This window comes from Echinops telfairi, unplaced genomic scaffold, assembly GCF_000313985.2.
Source record: "Echinops telfairi isolate 266 unplaced genomic scaffold, ASM31398v2 ScPeMD7_1;HRSCAF=3_0, whole genome shotgun sequence".
Lineage (NCBI taxonomy): Eukaryota > Metazoa > Chordata > Mammalia > Afrosoricida > Tenrecidae > Echinops > Echinops telfairi.
The window spans coordinates 19,451,068-19,463,230 of record NW_022103896.1 but is presented as its reverse complement, the minus strand read 5'-3'; the positions used below and the strand labels follow the sequence as shown (position 1 = coordinate 19,463,230).

The 12,163-nt window shown below is 48.2% G+C and overlaps 1 protein-coding gene across 1 annotated transcript in view; it reads left to right on the top strand.

Annotated features, from left to right (window-relative positions):
- DEPTOR (DEP domain containing MTOR interacting protein) overlaps positions 1-12,163 on the top strand; it is a 139,777-nt gene that overhangs the window by 97,725 nt on the left and 29,889 nt on the right. The window contains exons 6-8 of the mRNA XM_004697413.3: positions 1,169-1,303; positions 5,320-5,390; positions 7,168-7,272. Of these exons, the coding sequence (XP_004697470.1) occupies positions 1,169-1,303; positions 5,320-5,390; positions 7,168-7,272 (311 nt within the window). The remainder of the gene's footprint in view (positions 1-1,168; positions 1,304-5,319; positions 5,391-7,167; positions 7,273-12,163) is intronic.

Genomic DNA, 12,163 nt, shown 5'->3' with positions numbered 1-12,163 from the left:
GTGGGTACGCAAGCTTTCTCATTTCATTATTACACCAACCCGGAGGTGAAAGACTTTCATCTCTTATTTATTCCTCCTATTTTTTATCGGTGAAGACCCTTACACATACACCTGATTATAGCTGAACAGTGGTAGATAGATCACACGAGTCCTCCGCCTGGGCCTGTTCTGTGGCAATGTCTACATTGCTCCACCTCGTCCCCCAAGGCCGTAGGGCCCAGGTTCCTCGGGCACACTCGGGCTGGAGGAGCAGATGAACTGAGCTGCTCGGAGAAAGTAGGAAGCAGCCTTTGTTCCGAGGTCAACCCAGCGAGGCCTCCCAGGACACAGCAGTTGTAGATCTCCTTAAGATCAAGGTCTTTTGCAAAAGCAAAGTATACTCACGTTCTCATTAGCACGGAGATCTGCCTGGGCCTTCACTGGGCTCAGCAGACCTGGCCACCTGGTGATCAGGAAGCATTCATTGTGTACTTGCCGTGTGCCGGGCCCTGGGCAGACTGCCCCCCGTAGCTCCTTTTATGTGACTGTGTAATAATGCCTCTCCCTGCTGTGGACAGTCAGCCTCCCCCGGAAGAGGGGATTCAACACTGAAGGGGCTGCTTCACGTGTGTTTTGAAAGCCTAGACGGCGTTCTGTATTGTCAGCTGCTGCTTCTCTGTGACTGGGAACTTGTCCGTACGTTCTAGAATCTACCCCTCACCAGTCTTTGTGGTGAGGGGTTCCCACCTTACAGACAGGAAAATCGAGGCGCTAAGGAAGGACATCATGTTTGGTAAAATAGGGGGCGGCAAAAAAAAAAGGAGAAAGACCCTCAACAAGACGGACTGACACAGTGGCTGCAACCACTGCTTCAGGCACAATAATGGTGAGGCTGGTGCAGGACCAGACAGTGTTTCGCTCTGTTGTGCTAGGGTCACTATGGGTCAGCACCCCCTTAGCGGCACCTAACAACAACAACAAAAACAACAACACGGTGGGAGGGGAGCGGGATCAGGTTGTGTTGTGACAAGGTGGCAGAGCTGCGACTCACATCCCCGAGTTTCAGACTCCCAGGCCGGAGGGCTGTGCACGGCAGCTGTGACTCCGAGCTGTGCGTGACTCCGAGCACGCCCGGGTTTTAGGGAAGCCTGACCTCCACTTGGAGTGACGCGTGTGCTTCTGCCCGCAGTCAGCCCCAGCAAGGAGATCAAGATCGTGTCTGCGGTGCGGAGGAGCAGCATGAGCAGCTGTGGCAGCAGCGGCTACTTCAGCAGCAGCCCCACGCTCAGCAGCAGCCCCCCTGTGCTCTGTAACCCCAAGTCTGGTGAGTCGCTGAAAGAGCTGTATGACACCGTGTTCAGTAGATGAAAGAGCTCCTGACCACAGCTCTGCGGTTCTTGGGCAGATGTGCAGGTTGGGTTCCCTAAAGACTGGGGTGCAAAACTAACATGAAGGCATCCTCTTAGGCTTAGCGCCTGGAAGGAAAGGGTAAAAGGTGGGGTTAGTCAGAGGGAGGGATGGGGTGGCAGTGTAGTGCCGGAGAACGCCATAGCTGATCTCGGGAGACGGACAGGCTGGAGCTGGGATAGCTCTTCAGCGTTGTCCCAAGTTAGCATGGGGGCCAGGCTGGATGCCCCCGACTTCCTGAGCCACACTGTCCCCAACGCCCTGCCTCCTTGTCTTCCAGGTCCCTGAAGCAGCAGATCCTTCATTTGCTTGTCCGTTTGCTCAGGGTTCTCTCTGCTCCCTTAGTGGTTTAAGGCTCCAGGGAGGAGACTCGGCTTACCTTGTTCATGCTGTTGCCTCCTCACCAAACGTTAGAAATATAAGATGAGAGGCCATAGCCTCCTCTCTAAAAGTAAAAACCTATCTGCTAACAACGAGTAGGGAAAGAAAATGCTCTTAAATGGATTGTGGTGATAATATGATTGAATGATTAAATTATATGATATGTGAAGTATATGCCATTAAAACTCTTTTTTAAGAACATCCAACCATCTCTTTGGAGGGAAACACACACACAAAACACACACACACACACACACACACACACACACACCCCTCCCTGATCAATATGTGAAGTTCCAAAGACTAGATCATTATGTGAAAAGAAACGTTATTTGAAAACGGAGGATGACCACAGCAGATCACGAAATGGAGATGACTACATCGTTACAGAATGGATAAATGGCACCCTTGCCTGACTGCCAAGTCCCTGAGAATCAGTGCTCCGCCCCATGGACATATGTTACTGCCAGATGTACACGGTTAATGTGAAAAGTAATTGGATAGTAGGTTTTTTACTATTGACATAAATGTGATATGCCAGAAAACAAGATGGTCCCTAGGTGAGGAGTAGGTGTATATGTCTCAGGAGAAAGAGGGGGCTTTCTACTCAGCAAAGAGTTCCGGTCTTGGAACGCCCCAGGGGCCGTTCCACCCTGCCCTAGGGGTCAGCGTGAGTTGGAATCGACCCAAGGTCAGGGAGCGTGTTTGTTGTCTTTAGAGGTGCGTATGTTCACGAGAAGAGGGTCTTCAGCGTGCTCCAGCCCCCTGGTTCTCAACCTTCCTAATGTCGCGACCCTTTCAGACAGTTCCTCATGTGATGGTGACCCCCAACCATCAAATTATTTTTGCTGTTACTTCATAACTAATTTTGCTACTCTTATGAATCGTCATGTAAATATCTTATAGGCAGGATATATTTTCATGGTTACAAATTGAACATAATTAAAGCATAGCGATTAACCACAAAAACAATATATAATTATATATTGTAAAATATTTTTAATTATAAATAAATGAAATGTTGTCTTGAGACATGGTGTAGCATGGGTAACAATCTTCACACCAGGTACTCGTGTGTGGGCGTATCTGCATGTGGGCGGACCCACCTGGAGACGGATAGAGGAGCCGTGTCTCAGTTCCTAAGACCATCGGAAATTGTTTTTGGATGGTCTTAGGCAACCCCTGTGAAATTGTCATTTAACCCCCAATGGGGTCGTGACCCACAGGTTGAGAACCACTGCTCTAGAGGAAACCTTATTAGGCAACTAGTTCTCCCTCCTGAGCTAACAGTTCATTTGTACCATCTGCTCAAGGGTTCGCTCCAGAAATAAAGTTGCAACCTTCAAGTAAATGACGAACTGACTTCATTCTGCCTGGTTGGGAAGTCACTGAGAACTTATGTGTTACTGGATATCGTCATCCATGGGGCAGCAACGCTAGGGCAGAATGAGAAGAGGAAATTCCATTGTTAATTGAGTTCACAATGAGCTGTTTTAAGCTCAGATATCAATTTCAGAAAAGGGCCAGATGTGCTAGGTGTTGCACATGTTTATGATCGCATACGGCAGTAGAATATGAACAAAGGATGAATTAATTATCCATGTTCCTTAGAAGTGTTGGCATTGGTTCCTCTTTTCCTCTGCCCCTTGGGTCCAAGGAAAACGTTTACTGACACACTGGCCCAAAAGAAAGGGCCTATTGCTGTTCTTGGGCCTTGGAGGACCAGAGTTTGTTAGGATGGATCGGTGCCTGTAATTCCAACCTCTTCTCCAGATTCGGAAGAGCATTACCCTTTCACTCAAGGGTTGTTTTTTCTCAAGTCGCTAAATTGGACTTCGTAGTAAGGTAGTTATTAAATTTAACCTTATATATATACCATGACATTATTTGTAGAATTATGCATATTCATGCCCACAACCAGGTAGGAAAAGGCTACAGTGATCACCGTATACGCTTTGATTTTGTTGTGATGAGCAGAGATGTTTCCAAAGTTGTAAAAAGAGAACGCTAAAGGATCACTTCCTGACCTCGGGGTGTCTACATTTTCTACCATAATTAAGAGACGACAAATAGAATAAGCTAAACCATCACTGTGGTTACCTGATATTACAGTGCACTGATTTTTATTTTTTAAAACCATTTTATTGGCACCTAATCCATATATTATACAATTCAGTAGTTCAATCATATCAAGAAGAGTTGTATAATTATTACCACAATCAATCTTAGAAGCTTTTATTCTTTCTTCTATTCAGTGATATTAGCTCCTCATTTCCCCCCAACTTCCCCTGCTGTACCCCCAAAATACGGATTTTTCTATCAGAATCCTGGGACTCTAATTGGCGATAAAGGTTTTCTGACAGGGAATAAAAGAGGTCTCAGGGCTCAAACACTGGCCTCTTCTCTTACCTCCTGCTGCTGAGAAGTTATATGGTCAGTGTGCTGTTTGGCCAATTCCCTTTTGTCTGGGGAACGTAATTTTATTTTATTTTTTAAAATAATTTTATTAGAGGACTCTTACAAATCTTATAACAATCCATCATTCAACAGTCTTAAGCACACTTGTACATCTGTTGCCATCAACATTTCCAAAACAATTTCTTTCCTTTGTTTCCTTTCTTGCCAACAATTTTGAGCCTTTAGTATCAGCTCCTCTTTTGTCCCCTCCCTCCCTTTATCTTCTTTTTCGTGAGCTTTCTGAGAACAAAAATAAGAATCCCAGCCACCTGCCATCTCACTGCAGAGTGTGTATTCAGTCCCTACGCTGTCCATATGGGCCATGCCTGTGACAGCTTTCTGGACCCTCTTAGCCCTTTCTTCTCCCCACGGAGCGCGCAGGAAGGGGAGTTCTGTGAGTGAGCGCAGGAGAGCCGGCATTAAAGGCTCGAGTTAGAATCTTGATTCTGCTGCACGTTAGTGGTGGGACATTGGACCCAACCTGGTCTCCTTTTCTGTGCTTCCGTTTTCTCACCGAGAATGACAGCCAATCTAACTCCTCGCCTCTTGGGAAGATTAAATGAGATCGCACCTGTAAGCATCAAGCATAGTGTCTAGCACATTTAGAGTACTCAGAAAAGTTTATCAATATTATTCTTACTCAAGTGTGAATCTGCAGCCCCTTGTGAGAGGTGGGTAGTACATAGAGACAGGCGATGTGGGTGGGGTGAGTTCTTGAAATAGGACTGACAGACCACTCGAATCATGTTATCGCCTCACTTGGACACCCAGAAATACATATTGGAATTTAAAAGAAAGAAATAGGAGAATTAAAGAGAGCCTCTTAGAAAGCTATCAACTCACCCTTTACTACGAGTATGCTTGGACCCCTTAGCCTGCTCACGCCTCCCTCTTCCCAAAGCTCCATGAGTTTGGGCCAGGGCTTTTTGTGTTCGCGGATGTTTTCCGTCTCTTCCAGGTAGAGTTCAAACTCTGTGAGGCAAGTGTCTTCGCCAGTGTGGGACACACCGGAGGCATTTGGTGAATGCCTCCGGAAAGGATCCATGCAGGCAGGCTCTGCACAGGCTCATCCCTGACATTGTGTCTGTCTTGCAGTGTTAAAGAGACCCATCACCGCCGAGGAACTCTTAACTCCCGGGGCTCCATACGCAAGGAAGACCTTCACGGTAGGCCCTCGCCCTTTGGGTGCATTCCTGTGCTGCCGGGACGGATGGGGCACTGGGTGGCTTTGGACTGACTCACAAATGCTTTATTATTGCCGTCTGTCTTGTAGCACAATTATAATAGACTTTCTTGACCCTGAGGCATGAACGTCTCAGTTGCACTCATTAAAGATGATGACACCATGGAGCTCATTATTAATACTGGATTTTAAATTCCTTTTGATGCGTCCTTTTTTTTTGGGGGGGGGGATCCATTTTGTAATGATCTGAGTGTAACCGGGGAATGGGATGCAAGCGTTGTCCTGATTTTTGAACCGCAGTGCATTCTAGCACTAAGTGAAGGCATGAAAGGAGGGTGTGCTGCCCTGCCATAGGAGTGGTGCGTTTAAAGGTGCCGCCAAGCTTGGCCGGACAAGCCCCTGGTTTGTGGGCTCAGTGCCTCCTCCGCCAGCAGCTTCTCACAGGCCTCTAGCCTCTTGCTGACTCTCCTCAGCCCCCTTAGTGTTTTACACACACACACCGCGACCCCCCCAAACCACCCCCCCCCCAAATCAAAGCACTCTACTTGATGGCAACGCCTTCCCCATGGCAATTCCCTTCCGTGTCCGCATACCTACATTCAAACCTTCTTTGAACTGAGTCTCCTGTCTCCTTCAGTCTTCCAGCTCATGGACATGCCTCCATGCACGCACACACATACGCACACTCCTAACGTTTGTCTAAGGGCTACTGCCGTTCCGCACCTCTGAGGAGTCAGAGCAGGACAGGTCCAGCGCCTGCCCTCAGTTGTTCTTGCGTTTGTGGTGTTAGATGTGGAATTCCAAAGCCCCACGCAGCCATCGCTGGCCACTAGGAGAAAACCCTTGCAGTTATGGCTGGACCAGAGAGGAAAGGAAGGTGTGCATGTGTGGGGGACATGGGTATTGCACACTAATAACAGGAAACCCCACCGTCACTGAAAGGTCTAAAAATCTTCTTAAGAGCTCTTATACACACACACAAAAATTGTCCTCGCTTTTTACCTTGCTTTTGGTCAATGAGCAGCTTTGAAGAGGCTGTTGATTGTGATTTACGAGCATTTCCTTTTGGCGGTGGGATTGAAATGCCAGCATGGCTAGTACCGGGGAGGGAATGCGTTTCATGTGCCTTTCCATTGAGCCGTGGATTAAAGGCATGTCTGGGAGCTGCCCAGAGCACAGCGCTGCCAGTTCCAATAATGGTTCTGTAAGAAAAGGGCACGCTCTAATTCCAGGCCAGTTTTCGATGAAAGTTTAATAGTTAAAAAAAACAAAGTGAGCTTCATGTACTTTCTCAGCTTACTTTCTTTCTAGAGAAAATGGTCTTTCAACACAACCAAAAGTCTTTATATTCCCCCCGCTCCATTAATAATTCAGATGATTACCGAAGACCTCAGTGATGCACTGAGATCATTAAGAATGTACCCTGTGGATCCAGGGGATGAGAACAGACTTGGAGTTGAATCTGAACCTGAGAAGAAGTTTCAACTACAATTTGAGTGTGAGAATAAATCGTCTAGCCGCCTAAGAAAGAGGCAGCCTGCCTGTTTACTTTGTGACGTCCTGCAAAAGAAGCTCATTCCTGCCACACAGGTGGAGGATTCTTGCCCCTGTTTTCCACAGAGATGTGCAGACATCTATCAGCCTGTGCTTGCCATCCAACTCAAGGGCTGTGTACCCCCACCTTGGTAAGGTAGAGATGAAACAGGAAAGCCCTGTCACAGCACAGACTTACTTCAACCTTGGCTGCCTTTCCTCTCCAGATTGTTGGCGACGCAGTGGGCTGGGGTTTTGTGGTTCGAGGAAGTAAGCCATGCCACATCCAGGCCGTGGACCCCAGTGGCCCCGCCGCCGCCGCAGGAATGAAGGTACTGGTTGGGTCTCTTCCCGCTGTCTTTTTGGGTCTGGCTTGGGTGCCTTGGACAGAAGGGGCCACAATTTGTGCTCGAAATCCAATCCTTGTGTTCGTACAATTTTCCTCATTTTCGAAGTTGCTCACTTCCTTAACTTTTCCCTGGGTCATGCCCCACAAAACAAAATAAAACTTGTACAAACCAACACCGAACAAACGAAACAAAAAACCCCAAACGGTTGCTATGCAGTTGATTCGGATCCAAGGCAAGCCCATGCAAGTCAGTAGGGAAACGCTGCCCCATCGGGTTTTCGGCAGCCGAAGGCCTTCTTCAGAACGTTCTACCAGGCAGTTGTGGGCGAGGCTGAAGCGCTAAGCTTCTAAGTAGCGTTCATCAAGAAACCGACCCGAACTCACTGCCATCGAGGTGACCCTGATCATAGCCAGCCTACAGGACAGGGCAGAACTGTCCCTACGGGTTTCTGAGCCGGTGCATCTTCATGGAAATAGAAAGCCTCATCTTTCTCCCCAAGAACAGTTGGGTTCACAGCCCAGTAAGTAACCGACTATGCCCTGGGGCTCCGAATGGAAGATAAAAATGGGCAACCAAGCAAGGCTGGAGAGAGTAAAGGGCACAGTTGACTGTTAGTCTGGCCCATCGGCCCAGCAGGATTTGCGGCTGACACTGGCTCTGGGCGGCAGTGCTGGGAATGCCTTCCTGGAGCCGAGGCGTAGGCTCTGGCTGGCAGATGCCTTCCTGGCTCCTCAGACAGCAGTGGGCCCAGCACCACAGGAGCCCAGAGCAGGAAAGTTGGCCAGGACCATAAAAGGTGAGCATTTGTGTCCATGCCAAAACTGACTTTTTTTTATGTTCTAATGGAACACTTGACTGTGGACAGGATTCCATATTTTATTTCCACCGCAAAATAGCTAGTTTAAATTACTTTTGGCAATCTCTCACATGAGCCTCCAGCCGAAATCATGTTTCCACTGGGGATAACAATGGGTTTACATGGCTGCTAACGATTTCCGTTTGCTTCGTCGAATATACAGTAGCTTCCCTTGATGGCAGGCCACTTGTATGGATTCACTCGGGTGACTCTGTTTGGCCATTGCCAAGGGTTGAAGGAAGTCTTCAGAGAGACAGTTTGGATGAAACACCACCGAGAACCCCATGGCCTGCGGGACTCTAGAGAACTCTATGTCGAGGGCCATTAGCCAATCACAAAAAGGGTAAATATTATATGAGGCCGCTGATGAAAGGAAAGGAAAAACATGAAAACCAAGATAAAGGCTTTCTTTCATACCTCAGGGAATAGGCTAGAGTTGGCCACTAAGGGAAGGGTGATAAAGCAGTGGGATAGATTGCTGAAGAAGGTTGATCCGCCTGTAGCACAGAAGGGAGGGAGAAGGGCCATCAAGGAGCAGGGGGATGAAGAGCTGCAGTGGGGATGGGTGGGGGCGGGGTTGATTAATACTTTAGACTGTTGACAACCTGAAATGTATACTCCACCTAAGTTGTCAGAAAACCTCTGTCTTCCCACAAAAGAGAGAGAGACCCTGACCAAGGGATTCCCTGGGGATTTCTGCCAGTCAGTGCTCCATAGAGTTCACTGGCTTCTTTCCTAGGAGGCGCACGGTGATGTTCCCATGCCGCGTGCAGCGCAGCGCAGAGTTCACTGGACTAGCTTGGCCAGAGCTGGAGTCTACGGCTCCCTGGCCCACAAAATAGCCTGCCTGCGGTACTGTGGTTTGGCCCATGTGGAACGGCTGTACGCTTTATCCTCTCCTTGGAAATGGATGAAGCAGATTACTTGGAAAGTCAAAAAGCACATCAGCATATTAACAGGTCTGATAAAGGCCGCAGGGAAACCACGTGTTGAAGCTGTTTAACACTGTGTTTGGTTATGTAATGTAAACACGTCAGGCAGAATCTTTCTGGAGCTTGTTAAGATACAGCCCTTATTAATGGTTCTAAGAAGATGATTGTGGGCAAACAGCACCCTGGAACAAATCGTCACCCAGATGCGTTATATACATCTACATGTTCCTTCCTATGAAGCGCACAGGTTTGAACTGTACCGTTTGTGGTTGAAATGAAAAAGACAGAATCCCAGCCTCTTCTGTGTAGATTCCTTTGCATTTACCTAGTATGTGGCTTTCTGATCTGAAATAGGAAATAAGTGACTTCCTCTTTACCTCATTCCACTCGCTTACAAGCCACTAGTTCCCACCAGTCACAGAGGCCTGTTTTCCCCTACCTGCCACAGCGCTGACTGCTCTTGTCTAGGAAAATACAGGAGAGGTGTTGGGTTGTGGTGACTTCTCAGGGGACCTCTCCAGGAAGGTGCTATGGTGAAGGATCTGCTTATATTACCTGCATACTGGTTGGCCTGCGTGGTCTGGGCAGTTAGAAATGATCCAGACTTCTAGCCAGAGCACCTCCTTTTGATGTCTGACTGGCTATGGCAGACCCAAAGAGCCACACGCCCCTCCCTGCATTGAGATCGAGGCTCACGCATCAGGTCTGGGCCCTGGTTTCCTCCTGACCGCAGGTGCGAGGCGTTCTGAACCTGACTTGCTTTGTGAACAGAATTGAGGTTTTGGTGTTCGGGTTAAGTATAGGCTTCTACTTCATCAGACTCTTTCGTATTTTGGTTTTAGCCCCAACCTGACTTCTCCTGTTCCTTTCTAGCTCCCTAACCATCATCATTCAGTCATAACCTCTTTGTTTCTAAAGACTGGAAACGAGCAGGTGTTGTTGCCTGATAATAGAGGCCCCAAATACCTTGCGCTTGGTCTGAGTGAAGAGCTACACACACACCGAGAACAATGAACTGCACCCTTTCTGAAAGTGTGCTGTGCTGTGTTGTGCGGCTCCCCTCCCCTCCCAGGCCCGGAGAACGGGGGCTGGAGTCCCCACGTTTTTCATTCACTCGTACACTGTGTTGTCAGATGGTGCATTCTGCGTTTGCCCATTGCCACTGTTTCGCTCATCTTAGGAATCTCACTGGCTATACACTTCAATGCAAGGAGAGAGGGAACTCTCGTTCATGGGCAGTCTTCGGTATGCCTAATCATGTACCCTCGGTCTACACAGTGGGCCCCATTTACGTCACCAGCTAGCTACCAATATCGTAGAGGAGGAAACTATTCCTAGAGGAAGAATCCTTTCTGCGACTTGGAAAGGAAGCCCGTTCTCCCTCCATGCTGTTTTGTTCCTCAGGCTTTCCCGTCCAGCGAATGTGACTAGACACTGACCCCATGTCACCACCATCGATGGCGTCCTCTATTTCATCACAGCAAGTCCAAGCCCATACTTGGGCCACATGGTCCTATCCTCCATAACCTTATTTCATTGATTCTCCAAGAAATGCTCTGCACGTTATCTAATCACCACCAGTTTTTCACATTTCAAATGTATCCACGTCGGTCCTGCAAGTAAATCTAATTGAGTCTGGCACCTTTTAAATCCTCTTTTGGCTTCCCACTCCAAGGAGAATAAATCCTAGATTTGTTGGGAGGGGCCTTGCCGGGCCGCGTCTTTCCTACCCTGTTTTTCAGGCAGCACTGTTGCCCTTGTTTCTGTTCCTCCCAAAGGAATTCCAAGTTTGTTTCTGCCTAAGGAGCGATGGCTGGTCCCATGGTTGTCAGTCCTTCAAGGCTGAGAGATCTCTAAGTGCCCCCAACTGTCTGGCCACCTCGTACTGCCCACAGACACGGGCCATGTGAAAGAGCATGGCACTTGTTTCTCACAGCCGAGGAGCTCAGAGGGCCTTCTGAAGCGTCCGCTCTCGTGGCTATTTGTCTTGGTCTCTGCCCGTCTCGGGGCTGCCAGCAATCCTGGGGTTCCTGGGTTTCTAGATGCATCTGTGTCTGTCTTCTTAGGACATCTTCCCCCCATGTGTGTCTGCACTCTTTTTATAACGGAGACATGACTCAGCCTTAGGGCCACCCAACTCTGGCATGGCTTCATTAACATAAAAAGCAAAAGCCCCTGTTTCCAAAGAGAGTCATATTCACAGAGACGGGTTTTGTTTCCAATGCCAACTTGAGAAGCAAAGGGAAATTCCGTCCTTAACACCTTCCTTAAATACCTTGAGATTCTCCTCTATCTCCCTTCTGTTATTCTTTGCTGGAATGCTGTCTCATTTCCGTCATAGTATTTATCAGGATCAAATGATATTTATTTCCATATTTATTCTCTGTCTCCATAGCCCCATAGGGGCGGGGACCTTGTCTTGACTACTCCATTCCCAATACTCCTCACAATCTCTGGCATTCAGTAAGCACGGAAAGGCGATCGGTTGAATGGTTAAAGGACCAGGTGCTTCTATAGGAAGGCTGCGGGAGCTGCCTCACTGAGCAGCCACATGCGCACCACCTCTCTTACTGCTCTGACAACTCTGGAAGATGGGTGGGAAGTGCTGTCCACTTTTACATGTGAGGAGACTGGGCCCCAGGTAATACCTTTTTCAAGGTCGCCCAGCTACAAAAGTCAAGATTAGCCTCTGTCCTAACACTCATAGGCTCTTTATTATGTGGGGGTGGGGAGGGAAATGCAGACCTATGAGTCAGAGCAAAAAGAAGATAATAAAGTTCATGAAAACCTTAGGAGCCATGTGGCATGGTGGTTACAGTACGGGGCTGCCATCCACAAGGTCCCATGTTCCAACTTACCGGGCGGCTCTGCTGGAGAAAGGTGGAGTGTTAGACTCCCGTAAACAGTTACAGTCTCAGAAACCCACAGGGGCGGTTCTCCTGTGGTAGTCTGGGGAGACTAGAGAAACAAATTCATAGACACTCATATGTGTATAAGGCATCATCAGAACAAAAAATCTTACCATAGTGAATGATGGGGGGAATGTGGAGTGGAGACCCAAAGCCCATTAGTAGGCCACTGGAGA